Raw genomic sequence first — 16,634 nt, 5'->3', positions numbered from 1 at the left:
CAGCATGGGGCAGCACATGAAATATTCACTCAGAATCATTTTCGATTCCTCAGAAAGGCTTCGAGCTGTGTAAGCTGCTATTTGTGCACCTTTCATTTGCTTTACCGGAGGGACAGGTTCGCTGTTATTATTTCCATCCACTCTCACTTAAAACGGCTGGCTAATCCTCGGTCACACGCCAGCAGCGTGCGCAGGATTATCTGTGTTTGTTTTCTCACGCCGTGGCAAGATGTGATAATCTCCTCTGAGGGAGAGAGAGTGCGAGATGGAGTGCAATGTCTGGCTCATGAGGTCAAGGGGAAAAGTGGGGGGGCATCGTAGATTGTGAGACGGGTGACAATGGACACCGGACAGTGGTGGAGGAGGGCTCTGGAGTTTGGGAAATCCGAGGAGGTCGCGGAACCCTTATGATAATTCATAGGTTTGATTGAATGTGGTCGTAATGTTTCAAATATTTGTGGGGTTAAAGAGCAGACCCCCGTTCATGCTAACTTACTTACAAAGGAATGACAGTCTATTGACAAAATAAAAGTGTGGTAAAAATTAAAGCAAAAATGTGTACAACTTCAGAGATCAGCTACTGTAGCTGTAAGTGACTCAAGCTTGTCGGAATCAGCCGGAAAAATGGTCCTTTCGAACCACTGCCACTGCTTCCTGTCGGCCCCGCTCCAGCGGTTGCGGCCCTTCACTCTTTGATAGTCCTTCTTTACTTTCTGTCAGTACTGACTACATTGCTTGACGGAGAGTGAATAACCACGTACCATCCATTTTCTAGAACAACCTAAACCTTAACAACCTCAGGGCCCTTTCAAGCAATAGAACAGCTTCATTACTCTTGATTTCACTCACGGTCAATAACCATATTTAATGTACCTACACGTAAATAAAGCAAAACCTTGTGAAATGACGTGAAACCATGTGATATTTATTTGTCAGAGAAAAGTCCAACCAGCAGCAGAACTAGGTGCAAGTCATGTTCATCAAATTTACTGAACAAAAATACAGTTCTGAATAAAATAAATATGATAAAACCATGTCTAAATGTCATAAAATAAAAATCATATATTTTATTCTCCAAAGAAGATATAAGTGAAGTGTAAATAAAAGTTTTAAAAATTAATTTGCAAAACCACTTTTACAGATGCTTTCATGAACAGTTTTTACTTTCTTTATAATTTTTCTTTTCAAGAACTTCTCCATAGATGTTAACTGTCACAGATTTGCAGCTGTCAAGTCAATTCAAAAATTTAAGTGGCCCTCTCGGAGACGCTCACGGCCCAACCACGGGGCCCTCGCCCTATGGTTAAGAATCACTGTTCTGGAAGACGCGTCGCCCCGTCCATCTTGCGGTGCATGGAATCCTCTGTGAGAATGCTCTAATATATGCGTACCATGCTGTGCGTCGAAGAGAGAGATCGAAACCTTTGACATTTTTGAAAAAATATTGGGAAAGTGGACCTCTGCATCCTAGGCTGCGTGTTGATGCATTGGGTTTTCAATTGAAGCACATGTCCCGCCTTTCACGGCATATTCTGATGCCGTGAAAGGCGGGACACATAATAGAAAGACGGATGTTGGGGTGAGGAAAACAACTGGATTTAAAGCCCCTCAAACTACTGCACTCACACGAAGCGTGCATTCCATATCCCCCTGCCTGGAATGTGAAACATTCCGTGAGGAAAACATTTGTACTTCATTGAAAGCGCGATGCCTCAACCTGCAATACTGAAGGCTTCCTATAGCGGTCAGTATAGGACGAATACGTCCCCATCCCTACGTCACTATATCAAGGCGTGGGAGCGAGAGAAGGTTGTTGACAACACCTTTCGTTGGAGAAAAAGGGAGTTGATTATTACTCCAATGAAGGCACCCACTTCATTTTGGAAACACGATCTCTAATCTTTATCTTGTCTTTCTCATATTGCTTGACCAGGACTCTCAGCTGGTTCCGAACTTTCATCCAAATTTTATTTTGCCCGTCTACTGAAGTTTCAAAGAGTGATATAGGATGTTCTGTGAACTTGCGTCACAGCTTGAAGTTTGCAGATTCAGTTGGAAGTATGAATCGGCAACTCCACAATTCAATGTGTTGCAAACTTGAAAAGCCTCCTGGGCGGCATTCACGTCATCGTGAAGCATTCAAAGCTCAGAACTTATCCTGAATTAAAAAGACAATGTGTGACTAGAATGTACAGATCCAAAACCTCTTTTTGTACCCATCAGAAAATGGTCACATCAGTTCATGGTTCATGCTGCACTTTATTTTTCAAATGTGGTCTGTAGATAACACTTCTGATGCTGCACATATACTCACATTTATCCCGAGTTATTTCAGAATCACTCTCACTAGTGCTTCTCTCTCAGAGCCTATTCACTTCGGTGAAGCAATGAGGTTAGTATGTACAGTATGTCTTTTCACACACACTGCTCACATTGCCAACAGACAGAGGAGGTGGAGGCGGGTGATGGAGCGTGAGAGTTTGCATATAAGGAGGAGAAGGAGTGCAGTGAGGAAGAGGTGCACGGGGGGCAGGGCAGGGGTGATGAGTGTGTGCTCCCAGTGTAAGTGACACCTCTCCTCCTCAGACAGATCGGCTCTTTCTTGCCCTAATAGCAACCTGTTAGTGGAGCTTTTCTCTCACTCGCGCAGACACACACTCACCATCTGCATCTTCCTTCCTAACGTGACCGTCGTCCCAATTTATTAATCCTCCAAATGACCTGCTGTCTCCGTGTCTCTCATCCGTGCATGCTCACTGGACTACAATACGTGTTTTCAAAGTGCTCGCAGGGAGCTGAGAAATGGATGGACTGAAGAGCGTGTCATTATTCCCTCGGTCATTACATTCCCTTTGAATAGATTTCCTTCGTTCCTGCTGTGATTCTTCTGTAGCCAGAGAGACAGACGCCTCGGCCCAACAGGCTTCAGTGAGTCAATTGCAATTTAGTTTTGACTGAATCACAAGCCCACTTTTTATGATGGAATACATGAGTTTTACTATTCCATCTCTTGAGAATTCAGAGTTATATTCAACTGAAATGATAGGATTTATATACGACTGTCCTCTATACTGTATATTAAAAAAAACAGCCATGAAACCATTGGTCTTGTCCAGCTCACTGCTCCGAAGTAAAATGGCTTGAATTGAATCTAAACTTTTTGCTTATGACCTTTGGGACCATTTTACGATAAAAACCAAGGAGTCTCAAGCTTACATGAGTCTGAACAAAATGCTTCTGAAATTGGATTAGATGTCCTTTATTTGTGCTGCAGTGGGGAAATGTACGTGTCACAGCACCAATAGTCAATGACAACAAAGACTTACAGATATTAAAGATACACAACAAACAGCATCACCATACATAAAAACACAAAGCTTAAAAAAACAGTGAAGTCACAGTCAAACAACACAATGAATAAATAAATACTCATAAAATAAATAATACATAAATAAATGTATTACAGAAATAAATACTAACAGAAAAATGTGTCATGATCAAGTACTACTGTCTGTTTCCTCTGCTCTAGTGTGCGTCAAGTGTCTTTTTACCTTCCTAAAATACTGTTGCAGACTGGATTTGTTATTGAACAACAACCTTTATTGAAGAATAGAGGGTTTTTACACACTAAAAAATAAGGATGTTGTGTTGCATTCTGTCAAAGCAGGCATTCTAACCATGAACAAAAGTTCAGCTAACATTTAAGTAAAGTACAACACTCACTGATGTACTGTCTGGAATCCGTCAGTGTGTGTTTTGTCCTTGTCTTCTGCAGAGTGTTGATGCATCGCAGCATGTAACTGTTGCGTCTCACGTTGATTCTGACTTTTGCAGTCATGAATTTAATGTGGAATTTATTTCATTTAATTCAAGCGATGCAGCTGAATCGAAGCGGCAGTTTTAGCACAGACTTTACGGTCCAACAAAAGTCACATCTTTCATTGAGGACGGTGGTTCCCAAACTTTTTTACGCCCCCCCTTTTGGAGATGATTATTATTATTATTATTATTATTTTTGGCCCCCCCCACACACACACTGTTGTTGGGCTTCATGCTGTCAGCGGCCAGTATTTTGAGACACAGTACATACTAGGTCGCTCCTCATTAGCCATTGTTGTACTGCGGAAACTGTAAGCTTAAAGGAGTCACCAGATTTTCCCGTCTTTACTCGGGTCGGCTTAGTTGTTGGTTTGTCATCTGCTGTGCGTTCTATGAGTAGTCACACGAACTCGTCCTTGCTACTGATGAAAATGTGTTCCTCTGTTGTTTACATTTTTCTATCCCTACTTTGTTACAGCTCTATTTATTTAGGGGCTCTCAATATATTACAGTTTTTAATCCCAATTAATAACACGAAAGCTGAGTTAACTCACACTTAATGGGAAATATGCAACCATTTTCTATCTGTTCCAAATGTAACTTAAAGGAATCAACACTAGAGTGGTCAATAATGTATTTAATGTTGTGCTTTTAGCATGTTTTTTAACCATATCGGTGCCTCTGAGGTTATTCAAAAGAATGTTCTTGACAGTATATACAGTATGCTATGTTTGGTTGTTGTAGTAAACAGATGCATGAGAAATGTACTTGTAAGTACCAAGTCTTGTCTTCTTATGAGGTGGATTGAAATGCCATCAAAGTAGTTTATTACAATTGGGTTTCTGTTCAGAGTCGTGCCTAAAGTTAGCCATTTGTTTTGGATGGTTAGGTTTAAGGGCACTATGGCAATGAGATGACCTCACACAAATAGTAAAACAAACGTGTGACAAACGTGTTTCATTGAGATTAAAGATTGTAACTCTGCACCATATGGGTGTCATCCGGGAATTAAAAACACCAGTTGAGAGCCAGGCCAAAAAGAGTCTGTTTTACAGAATTGATCTTGTTGTGTATTTTGAAATGTCTTCTGTGATGTAACAGTCAAGTTACGAACTTGGCTTCAACTACAATGTATTAGTTCAACAAAAACCCATCAGCTAAAATGTGTTGATGTTACAATAGTTTGGCATTCAAGCCAAGTTTATGAAAGCCAACAATTCATCTGGTAAAAACAGGGTACTTGTTTGTAGTAATCTCCCTCCACTACCCTTAAAATTGTTCCTCAATTACAATAAACTATTTTACTACTTTAACTTTTTTTTATTTGTTATTGGAATGCATTGTACTGAGAGAATTATTTTAAACTTTTGTTTACTCATGCTGTGTAAGCAATATAGAAAAAGTTAGACAAAACACTGGAAGTTGATGTGGTGGGGGAAAAAAAATAGTTTGTCCCAACTATACTTTTTCAAAAAAAAAAATGTACATGCCTGGTAAACACCAACAAGTAAGGTGCCAAACACTGCATGACTGATCATGCAGAATATCAGTGCCTGCTAGCAACGATATACTTGTACAAGACCTCAGCAGGTGATTCAGCGGAAGAGACACCCTGCAGGCTTCACAGCCGCGGTGTCAAACCAACATGCCTGGCTGCCGACTCTCCTACAAGTTTTCGAATGAACCTCATTGACAATTCTGTAGCATCAGCACCTCACCACTGCCGTCCTCCATTTCAATGAAAAACTCCCCATACTATCATCCACCCGCAGCGGCGTTCAAAGTCTTCTGACCGTTCCATCCCGGAATTCCAGATACAGTGGGTGTTATCCTCTGCTCCCAGCTGATGGCCTGTTGGAAGTGTCATATCTTTGAGAATTATTCATGACTCTGTGATGTGACTGTGATGCGCAATTTAGCTGTTTCAGAGAGGGGGTGGGGGGAGGAGGGGGTCAGGAATTTGAACCTAATGAAAGTGGTCAATCAGTGATTGGATATGGTGTTTATCTGAGGACTTTGCATAATTCAGTTTTATGAAAAGGCCTCATCGTTTCTCATATGAACTGTCAGGCGCGATTATGTGACTGTTTTTCTCTCCGCAGCCCGTCGACTATGAAAGTCGCAGCTCCTACTCCTTCTCTGTGGAAGTCCTCAACCCCATCGTGGATCCTCGCTTCTTACGCCGCGGTCCCTTCAAAGACCGGGCCTCCATCAGAGTGGCAGTGCTGGACGCCGATGAGCCCCCGAGATTCTCCAGGTCTCGATACCACATGGATGTGTCGGAGAACTGCCCTCCTGCCTGCACTGTCGGCAGAGTGAGCGCTGTGGACCCGGACACGGGTCTCACCAACAACATCAGGTACTGGACTCTACACAATCCGTTCATGTGCCCGTCGCTTGGTTTACAGTGCAACCAAAATACAGTGGTACCTCGGTTCTCGACCACAATCCGTTCCAGACGGCCGTTCGAGAAGCGATTTGTTCAAAATCTGAATCGATTTTTCCCATTACAATGAATAGAAAAAGAAATAATGCGTTCCAAGCCTTAAAATAGTCTTTTGTAGGAGTGAATGTAGAGTGTCTGCTGCAGGTGCGCTGTTCCTCTATGTGTGTGGCCGCTGCATGTGGGAGGGGTTGCCGAGTGAGTGACGTCTCTCCAGAAGTGAAGAGGTGCCCGGTGCGTGTCCAGCTCTGAATGTGCGCTTCTGTGCAGTTTGGCTGTGACAAAGTCATAAACCAAGTCACGCTCTGTCCCAGACTCGCCTCATCCCTGTCCCAGCTCCAGCCCACAACAGGACATCAAACCCTGGAGTGAGCGCTCCAGCCTCGGAGGTGTGGAGAGCGAGCACCTCCCCTGTGACACTCTACCACGGTCCAGTGCAGAGACAGGAAAGGTTTTACTCCTCAATATGAAGAAAAAACAGTCAGTAAATGTAGCTAACGGGACACGTCTGCATACAGAGGCTGCGTTATACACAATAACAAAGCGCGTCGTGGGTCAGTTGATCGGTCTGCGCACGTTGTGTTTTTTCCGGCTTTTTTGGGGGGCATTCAAGTTCTGGATTTTTGTTCAAAATCCGAAGCAAAAAAATCTAGAAATTTTTGTTCGAATTCCGAGACGTTCGAATTCCGAGACGTTCGAAAACCAAGGCTCCACTGTAGTACTATAATTCACATTAACAAATGGAGCTATCGGCTCTCCCAACAGTTAGCAGTTTCTCTGGCAAAGTACCAAGAAAGAGGCAGCCTGATAAAGAAGTCTAGTCTGCATCCGACCCGTCATCCAGCCTCAGCTTTAGATGAAATATTGCAGATTCTGTGCTGGCAGCGAGATGGGCTTACTCCTTCCCTTTGCAATTATCTTCGCCGGGGCCCGAGGACATGAGTAGGCAGTCTATAGGGAGAAATTCAATGGGAGTCCCATGGGAGCGTGACATGTATCTATGGGCTGCCAAGTGAGGATTTATTCCATATCCTTGATATCACACAGTCAAATAAAATACTAGTTAGCTGGTGATCTGCAGAAACTCTGACATGTTAGCTAGTCAAATTGAAGTCTCTGTCTAGTCATACACTTTGCTACAGAAAGTAACACCGCCTCTTTAAGGAGTGAATGCCAACATTTACACTTAGTTCAAGTATTTTATGGCCTGACTAGTGAACCAGTTGTAGCCAACATGTACTGGATCGACACAGAGAATTATTTAAATCCCTTTTTTAGCGATTATTAATTGCGATAGTTAAATTGTGATTAGGGGTGTCTTAAAAAATGAAAAATGTAAAATGCGAAAACTATATTAATGATAATGTGAGTCTCAAGACCGGCATAGGTTTATGATCCATCTTTCGCATCAATCTCCTCAACAATTTTTCAGTGTTAATCCAGTACGTCTGGAGCGGTGTGCGAGAAGCTCTGAGGGCTGACTGACAAATCAAAGACACATTTATATGCTAAGTTCAAATCCCAGACTGGCTGAGTCGCTATTTAAAAATTGAAAGCATAAATGCTTCAATGTGGAAGCTATGTGTCCCTGGAGTAGTGCAACGTGAGAGAGCTAACAAGAGCTATAACATGCAAGTCAAGTGCACGGGTTCCAATGGCAAAATAACTCTAATTTCAGGAGGGAATTTTCCAGTTTGTCTCTACAACTAAATGCGCATCCAGAGTTTGTTCAACCTTAGAGGTCATCTAGTGTCGCTGTGGGTTTGATCGATGTAAAGCCCTGCCATAGTGATCTGGATCAAAGGTACCGTTTGAGTAGGCGCTGTTTAACTGAAATTGACTGCATTGTCACATTCTAAATTAACATTGACTTTCTTGAGTTCGATAAATACTGTGAATGCTTGAACATTTGAACATAACCCAGTGACATTAAAGAAGCAAGTAGTGATGGGCTGATGAGGCTTCATGAAACAGTGTCCTTGTTTTCAGTGCCCACAAGATGGCACTCTTTTTTTAAACCTGATGTGCGGTTTCACTGAAACTTTTAAGTTCTAAGATTTTAGAGCAGCGAGTGCCATCTGGTGGGCAGTGAAAGTAAGAACACTGTTTCATGAAGCCTCGTCAGCCCATCACTAGCAAGTAGAACCATTTTGTTAGTTGTTTTCTGTGTTACAGAAAGAAGATGTGATGAAAAAGTGTTTGCACTTGTACTAAAATTTTCAGTCTGAGATTCACCCCCTGCTCACAAATGGGCTTGACGTGTTTTTCTGCTGCAGCTTCTGTTTTCAATCGCAAAGAAATAGATCTGGTGTGATGACGAAAAGGTTGCTAAGACCCAACGGGTCGAAAGCAGGACGAAGTTGGAGACTTGGGAGAGGGAACATGTGCGGCAGCGATAACAGAGTGTGTATTTAAATTGGCCAAGAATTAATAAAGACAGATTATCAGAGATGATAAGGACTCGTCTGCACTGCCTTTGATAATCTGCATATCGCTTTGAGTCTATCAACTATCACCACACACGCTCACTTTCAGCCCGAGCAAATGTAGTCATGGTGGCGTTAGAACTTCATATCTGATGTGTATAATTTGGAAGAGATCATGGTCTAACAGAGAGATCTAACAGTGATGTTCTATCAATGTAACACATCTTGGGTAAATGTATTAAATATCTGCAGGAGCCCAAGCTGATGCACGGTCCTACTGTGTTTCCCCTCCAGGTTCTCCATTGATCCTCAGTCAGACCCAGAGGCTTTGTTCCGGATCACCCCAGATACAGGCCTGATCACCACAGCGATGGAGCTGGACCGGGAGCGAGAGCACTGGCACAACATCACGATCATCGCCACGCAGCGAGGTGAGAGTTCAGGCCTTCAACACATGAATAGTGATCGAATTAGTGGATTAAGGCTTAACAACACTCGGACCCTTGACACTCGCGAGAGGTTCTGATCTGTTTAAACGCGACGGTTCGGTATCCACAATGGGCTTGCGGCTCGCTAAGCAGCTTAGCGCCGGAACCATCAGCCATGCTGGGACAACTCTTTATTGGCACAATGGTGTGTTAGGTAGTCACAAGGGGCCTATTGGTAGGGACTGTAGAGGGAGATCTGATGTCTGCCAGCTCAAGCACAAGCTACATGAATATAAAACACACTTTTATATAAAGAGAAAGTTATTTGATGATAAGTATATATCATGAACATATATTTATATTACTTTAACAAGGTGTCAAATTGGTTAAATGTCTTCCAAAATTCAGGTTAAATAAAAGTTGATGTCACTTTCTTCCATGCATGCAACATGTTCTGCTATATTTATTTACATGAGGAGTTGCTTTTTATTTTTATTTTTATTTTTATTTTTATTTTTATTTTTATTTTTATTTTTATTTTTATTTTTATTTTTATCGGCCCAAGAAGTCATTTTATGCACAAAATTTTCTGCACTAAACCAAAGGACTTGTTTTTTTCTTCATATTTTTTTGGCTGGTGCCTTTCAATTACTAGGATTTCTTTTGTAAAATGTTTAATAGAGATCAGGCCAAGAAGTGAAGGAGGGAAACTATAGCTGGAGTTTCTTTCCAGAGGCATGAAGTGCAGGGAAGAGAAGCTGCATTTATTTTTATTTTTATTTTTATTTTTATTTTTATTTTTATCGGCCCAACAAGTCATTTTATGCACTAAATTTTCTGCACTAAACCAAAAGACTACTTGTTTAGTTTAATATTGCCTTGTTCTTTTCTTCATATTTTTTTGGCTGGTGCCTTTCAATTATTAGGATTTCTTTTGTAAAATGTTTAATAGAGATCAGGCCAAGAAGTGAAGGAGGGAAACTATAGCTGGAGTTTCTTTCCAGAGGCATGAAGTGCAGGGAAGAGAAGCTGCATTTATTTTTATTTTTATTTTTATTTTTATTTTTATTTTTATTTTTATTTTTATTTTTATCGGCCCAACAAGTCATTTTATGCACTAAATTTTCTGCACTAAACCAAAGGACTACTTGTTTAGTTTAATATTGCCTTGTTTTTTTCTTCATATTTTTTTGGCTGGTGCCTTTCAATTACTAGGATTTCTTTTGTAAAATGTTTAATAGAGATCGACCAAGAAGTGAAGGAGGGAAACTATAGTTGGAGTTTCTTTCCAGAGGCATGAAGTGCAGGGAAGAGAAGCTGCATTTATTTTTATTTTTATTTTTATTTTTATTTTTATTTTTATCGGCCCAACAAGTCATTTTATGCACTAAATTTTCTGCACTAAACCAAAAGACTACTTGTTTAGTTTAATATTGCCTTGTTCTTTTCTTCATATTTTTTTGGCTGGTGCCTTTCAATTATTAGGATTTCTTTTGTAAAATGTTTAATAGAGATCAGGCCAAGAAGTGAAGGAGGGAAACTATAGTTGGAGTTTCTTTCCAGAGGCATGAAGTGCAGGGAAGAGAAGCTGTTATACTGCCAAGAGTGGCTCTGGACAAATGTAATCTTTACTTACAATCTACAGCGGGGTCCTTGTGGCAGCAACGTTGTGCAGCACGGTGAGCGGCTGTCTGGAATAATGAGCTCTTTCTAATAAACAGCCAGTGTTGACATAAAGCGCAGTAGGAGACCTGCCATGGCCATGGGCGCTACACTCCCCCTGTGGGAATACAGCTAGAGCTCATTTTCAGCTCCTCACCTGGGGGGGACCAGTTGCTGTCATCCATGGCAGTGTGTTACCGCTGGAGTGTCCGGTTGTATTTGCATGAGTTTCAGTGTGTGTGTGTGTGTGTGTGTGTGCTGCTGCTGCTGGAAAGATAAATGTGCTACTGAGTTTGTCATGAGTCCACAAGATAAGCCTGAAATGTGATGTGCAGCTCAGAGTGGGACAGAAATCCACTGTCCATCAAGTCATGTTCCCTTGTGTCACCCACAATGTCCTCTCTCTCTCCCTTTTCCATACCTTTGAACCGCCGTAGCAACTCCGCAGTCCCTTCAGTGCTTGAAACAGGAAATAATTATTCTGTGACTGCAAGTCCACATGCGTGAGATTGGGGAGAAGCAAATAGATTTGGACATGTTTTGATGGAATCAAAGCTGGCTGGCTCTAATACTAAGCCGACTGAGCAATCTCTAATGCCTTCTGAGCAGCGCTCAAGTGTTTGGCTGGAGACAGAGCTGCTTGATCATGCACACAAATACAAGTAAATGGAGCTAATGGAGCGAACAATGCACCTGTGACTCTGTGGTCCCAAATGTTTGTGCAGCAGGGATATTGGCTGATGGTATTCTTTGATGCTTTCTTGCCTATTTTGTGGGTACTAACTGACTGTTTTTGTCGTCCAGACAACCCCAGCCAGGTGTCCAGGGTTCTTGTCGCCATCGAGACGTTAGACTTAAACGACAACGCCCCAGAGTTGGATCGACAGTACACCACGGCCATGTGCGACTCATCGGGCGTCGGACAGGTCAGTGCATGTTTTTATGGCCAGTGATCAAACTTGTCACTTTGCTGTAGCAACAACAGTGCGACTGACAAGATGAGCCAATAAAAACTATTCAATCTTCCTGTCTCCAGAGGTAGCTGCTGCTTCCATTCACGCTAATACACTTATACAAGTAACATCCGACTTACCACCGGGATCGGTTCCAACCAACCGATCGTAAGTTGAATGCCATTCAAAGTAGCCGACGCGAGGGTTATAGGTGCTGCTGTAGTGGTAGATAGATGGCTGTGTGAGAGTGAGATGCTGGGATACTGTGCTGCTGTAACTGGCGTACATGATGCCGAGCTGCTACGTGCTGCGGTGCCAGACACTGAATATAAAAAAAAAAATAAGCATCTGCTGGCCCTGGTCGCAAGTACGGGTGGACGTAAGTCGAGCAGGTCGTAAGTTGGATGTTAGCATCCAATACCGTTGGATTGAATGAGGCACAACAGAACACGAAATAAAATAACTGACAAGGTAAAAAATAACATTCTATAAAAGTGTGTAGCGAGTCCAACTATGACCACAATGGTATGGAACTGATGCTGCAAGCCACTGTCATGTCTGCAGGCTGGGGACTATAGAGAGAAACCACCGGTGGACTCCATTAACAAACACAAAGCGCAAGCCAATAGCGAGCAGTTCTGTTAGGGTGTGACCCTTCAACACTTCAAACTACTCATAGAAGACAATTTGTAAAAGGACCAAACATGTTGAGTTCTTTAGTCTGAATGATTGTAGTAGGGACTTTGTCATTGGGGTCATTGTCAGTGACAGTGTTGCTACATAGCTGCGTTACCATGGTCGGCTCTACTCTGATGAGCTGTAAAGTTTTGTCAGTCATGGGCAGTTGGTGAATCAGACCTGATTTCTATTTAAGTCACACAGCTCCCTTAAACATCCTTGAGACTGGCAGTCATTTTATGTAGATGGGAAACTTCTTTTCACATTTTTTCCAAGGATATTTGAGTCTTGTCTGTGGAAACAGAATGACCCAGAATGACACAGATGTCGGAGTCCACGTTGTGTCGTGACGTATTAGACTTTCAATTGTTACCCCTTCCCCAGCATTTCCTGATACTTCCTGATGCTGCAGGCATGGCCACCTACAATAAAAGAGTGTTTGGGGTCCAGCCATGGGGTGGCGCTCCTTAAGGTTTCGCTCTTGAAATTACATTTGATGTCACTTCATACATATGGTACCTCATATCATCACGAGTGCTCCGAACACTAGTGTTGGCCTTATGAAGCTTCATGAAAGACTGTCATCATTTTCAGAGCCCACCAGATGGCGCTCTTAAAACCTATGGATTTGAATGACCATTTCAACACGTATCATTTTTAAACCAAGTGCTGCAAAAAATGAATACTGTTTCAGGACGCCTCATCAGCCCATCACTTTTGAACACAACACATATTTGAGTCCCTCGGTCAGTTGGCTGGTTCCGACGTCCTCACTGGTAAAGCACAGCGAGTTCAACAGTTAGACCCGCTTCAGTAAGAGAATTAAGTGACAGGGGTCAAATCAAACCCACTTCACTCTGCATTTGCTCTGTTTTTAAGATGATGTTATTTCATATTTCATGAGATTCTATCGCTGCACCGTGTGTTTACATCTCCTTGAAGTCGCACAAAGTTTTTTGTATGGTGGAGATATACCAAAGAAAGCAGGCTGTAATGTCTTAAATTGGACTTTTTTAAAACCCACATGCCAGGCCACAAAGTTCTTCTAATTTCCCTCCAAACTCTCAGAGCTTCGTATTTGCAAATACAGGTCAATATTGAAGGAGAGCGTGTGAGCATGCACCTGGCAGTGCTTGCTTCATGGGTTCGCCTCCTCACAGCAGGGAGATTCTGCTGTTAGATGTCTGTAGGAATATTTTCTTTTGTTCAGTGTGTCAGGTAGCATTTTTGCTTCTTTTTCTTCCACCGTTCTATCGAGCTTTAACAAACAACACTGAGGAGGCTGAATCCTCCCTGGCCTCTTATCAGCTATTGACGGCATAATGACTATCCTCTCTGACCGTCTTCCAAATAACTGTATTTCCACACGACTGTTGTCCGCATTATGGTCCTTGTTTTCCTTTTCCTCGTTGATAGAATCTTCACTATTGCTCCTCACTTAAACTTGGTGAACCCCTAACCTTCAAACAGGCCAAGAGAGAGGCAGGTTTCAGCGACGTTCTAGGCCACAGTGTGTCATGTGGTTAAGGAGCTTTAACATGGCCACGGTCCAAGTGATTCAGTTCCACCATAGAAAGGGCAAAGACTTCAGTCTTTTAAGTCTCATTTGCTTTCTGTCATGCTCCTGTTGGACTCACTTATATAAGTGCAAGGTGACTCGAAATGACTTGTCTAACCTCTTGAACCATGTCCACCATTTTCCAAGGCAAAGACGTTGTTAATATCAATATGTTTTATTGGGATCTTTCAGTATTGTTGAGCATTGCTTTGTTATTGTCATGGTAAAATGCCTTACATTTAAGATTATCATGCAGAATGTGAACCTGAAACCTCATGCATCACAGGGATACGCCCTTGATCACTTGGCCATATGGTGGCTGAGTTGTGCATTTACAAACATTCAAAACAAGTTTTACCAACAAATTTAGAAATAGTGAAATACATTTACAGCAAATTTACAAACTTCTTTAGCAAACTAAGTGTGTTTCCCTGTTTGTAAATTTGTTTTCACAGTTTGTAAATGTGTTTTTCTGCTTCCACTGCCGCCCCGATTGGTACAAGTGGAACAGTCACTTCCAGATCACGTCTGCAATTTGCCCCCCTCCCTTTCCTTATGATTGTTTGGAAAATTTGCATATGCTGGAAGCACATTTCCAAACTCAGAAAACAAATTTACACACTTTGAAAACACACAAACTCAGGAATAAAAAGTTTACTAAAGTAAACTAAAGTTACAAAAGTAAACTGACGTTTCGAAGTTTGTTTCAAATGTTTTTAAATGTGTTCTCAGCCACCAAATGAGCTCTGGCGTTTGTATAATGCTAAATGTTATTCAATACCTCCCAGATTCAACTGTGTAACTACCGTACACTCTGAACCATAAGCCGCATTTTCCTTGCGGTCTGAACCATGCAGCTTATACAACAACTCAGCTGATACAGTGGTGCCTCAGTTTTCGAACGTCCCCGGAATTCGAACAAATCGGAGTTCGAACAAAAATTTCGAGATTTTTTTGCTCCAGATTTCGAACAAATATCCAGTACTCGAACACCCCCGAAAAAAGCCGGAAAAACATAGCATGCGCGGACCGATCAGTTGATGTCATGTCCTGTTGTGGGCTGGAGCTCGGACAGGGATGAGGCGGCTCTCCCAAAAAGTGTTTGGTGGAGCAAAAAACAAACAAAATCTTTGTCCTTCCGGTGCGTTCTAGAGTCACATTTACATCACAAATGTGACTCTAGCTATTGTAGAAGATCGATGAGTGACATCGCAGTAGTCCACTAAATGTAAGCCATTTCGGAACTGTTTTTCGCTGCGGATTATCTCCCAGCTCCCCGTCGATAGTTCCTTTTCACGCCCCTGTTTGTTATTTGTTGTTTGTTATTAGAGCAAAACTGAGATGAGCGGCAAGACAGATGACTAAATGACCATTAGGCAAGTGAACGGCGTTAAATAGTGGAAATATCGAAGTCTCTGTGTGTGAGTATTTAAACCAGGCGATGTGTGTCAGACACATTTATGTGATGTATCAGACATGGTTCACTTGCGCTGCTCCACTTATTGTTTGCCTTGTGTTGATTTGCTGCCGACGGCACCTAATGGTGGCCTGTCTGCTAAAAGCTCTCCGTGTTTCAGCAGTTAGTTTGTTTTTCTTTCTCCTCGCCACTCACACATACACACACCTCACAGACTCACTTTCCTTTCTCTTCTCATTCAACCTGCTCTCTGGCTTTTTTTTTCTAGGTGGTGCAGGTGTTGCGAGCGATTGATAGAGATGAGGGTGGGAATGACAGCACGGTGTATTTCAGCATCCCTCCGGAATCTGGCAGTGCCCTCAACTTCAGCGTCAGGGACAGTGGCGGTACGTACTCAATCTTTTCTCCCGCTGAATTCCACTTTAATTCTTCCTGGTCCCCAGCACACAAACACACTTCGGCTTTCTAAATGCGCCCAAGCCCTGATATGTTTCCCCCTGCTTCACTCCATCATTTGTCTTTTCTGCTTTAGCGATTTAAGGCACTTTCTCTTATTGCACCATGCTTCCTGATCTCCCCTCTACCTTCCTCCACTTCTTTAAAGCTCTAAACATATTCGCCTAATCCTCAAAAAAAATCCTCTATAGCTCCAAAACCACAGTTTTATTTCCTAGAATGCACTGTTTTCATCGAAAATGTTCCTTTCATGTTGTGAAACAGCAGCTCAAATGTATTGTTTGCATTGATAAGTGCAGGAGTGTCAAGAAATGGAGCAAAATAAGAAGAGAAGGACAACATTTTTAGAGGAGGGATGCCTATTACGTCGATCGTGATCTACTGGTTGATCGCTAATGCGTGGATCACGTGGCCTAGAGAAAAGTCTGGTGGTTGAACAGCCTCTTCTTCTTCTTTTCCTTTCGGCTTCTCCCTTCAGAGGTGGCCACAGCGGATCATCTTCCTCCATCTCACCCTGTCCTCTGCTTCCTCTTCTCTCAAACCTACAAACCTCATGTCCTCCTTCACCACCTCCATCAATCTCCTCTTTGGCCTTCCTCTCCACCTTCTGCCTGGCAGTTCCAACCTCAACATCTTCCTACCACTGCACTCGCAATGCAGCAAGGAGTACACTGGGCCCAATGATGACTGTTTATTGTAGTTGCCCCGCCTTCATTGTCAACATAGAGGAGCGCTAGCTTTGACGTGTTTTTGGATTAAAGTAAACCCACAGGTTTCTAAGTAAGATGGATGAA

At 42.4% G+C, this 16,634-nt stretch overlaps 1 protein-coding gene across 1 annotated transcript in view; it reads left to right on the top strand.

Moving 5' to 3' along the window:
* LOC128769343 (uncharacterized) overlaps positions 1-16,634 on the top strand; it is a 269,837-nt gene that overhangs the window by 236,156 nt on the left and 17,047 nt on the right. The window contains exons 9-12 of the mRNA XM_053882992.1: positions 5,922-6,178; positions 8,983-9,119; positions 11,583-11,704; positions 15,653-15,770. Coding sequence (XP_053738967.1) covers positions 5,922-6,178; positions 8,983-9,119; positions 11,583-11,704; positions 15,653-15,770 — 634 coding nt within the window. The remainder of the gene's footprint in view (positions 1-5,921; positions 6,179-8,982; positions 9,120-11,582; positions 11,705-15,652; positions 15,771-16,634) is intronic.

This window comes from Synchiropus splendidus, chromosome 13 (assembly GCF_027744825.2).
Source record: "Synchiropus splendidus isolate RoL2022-P1 chromosome 13, RoL_Sspl_1.0, whole genome shotgun sequence".
NCBI lineage: Eukaryota > Metazoa > Chordata > Actinopteri > Syngnathiformes > Callionymidae > Synchiropus > Synchiropus splendidus.
Note: the sequence above shows the minus strand (reverse complement) of the source record. Positions and strands in the feature narration are given on the sequence as shown.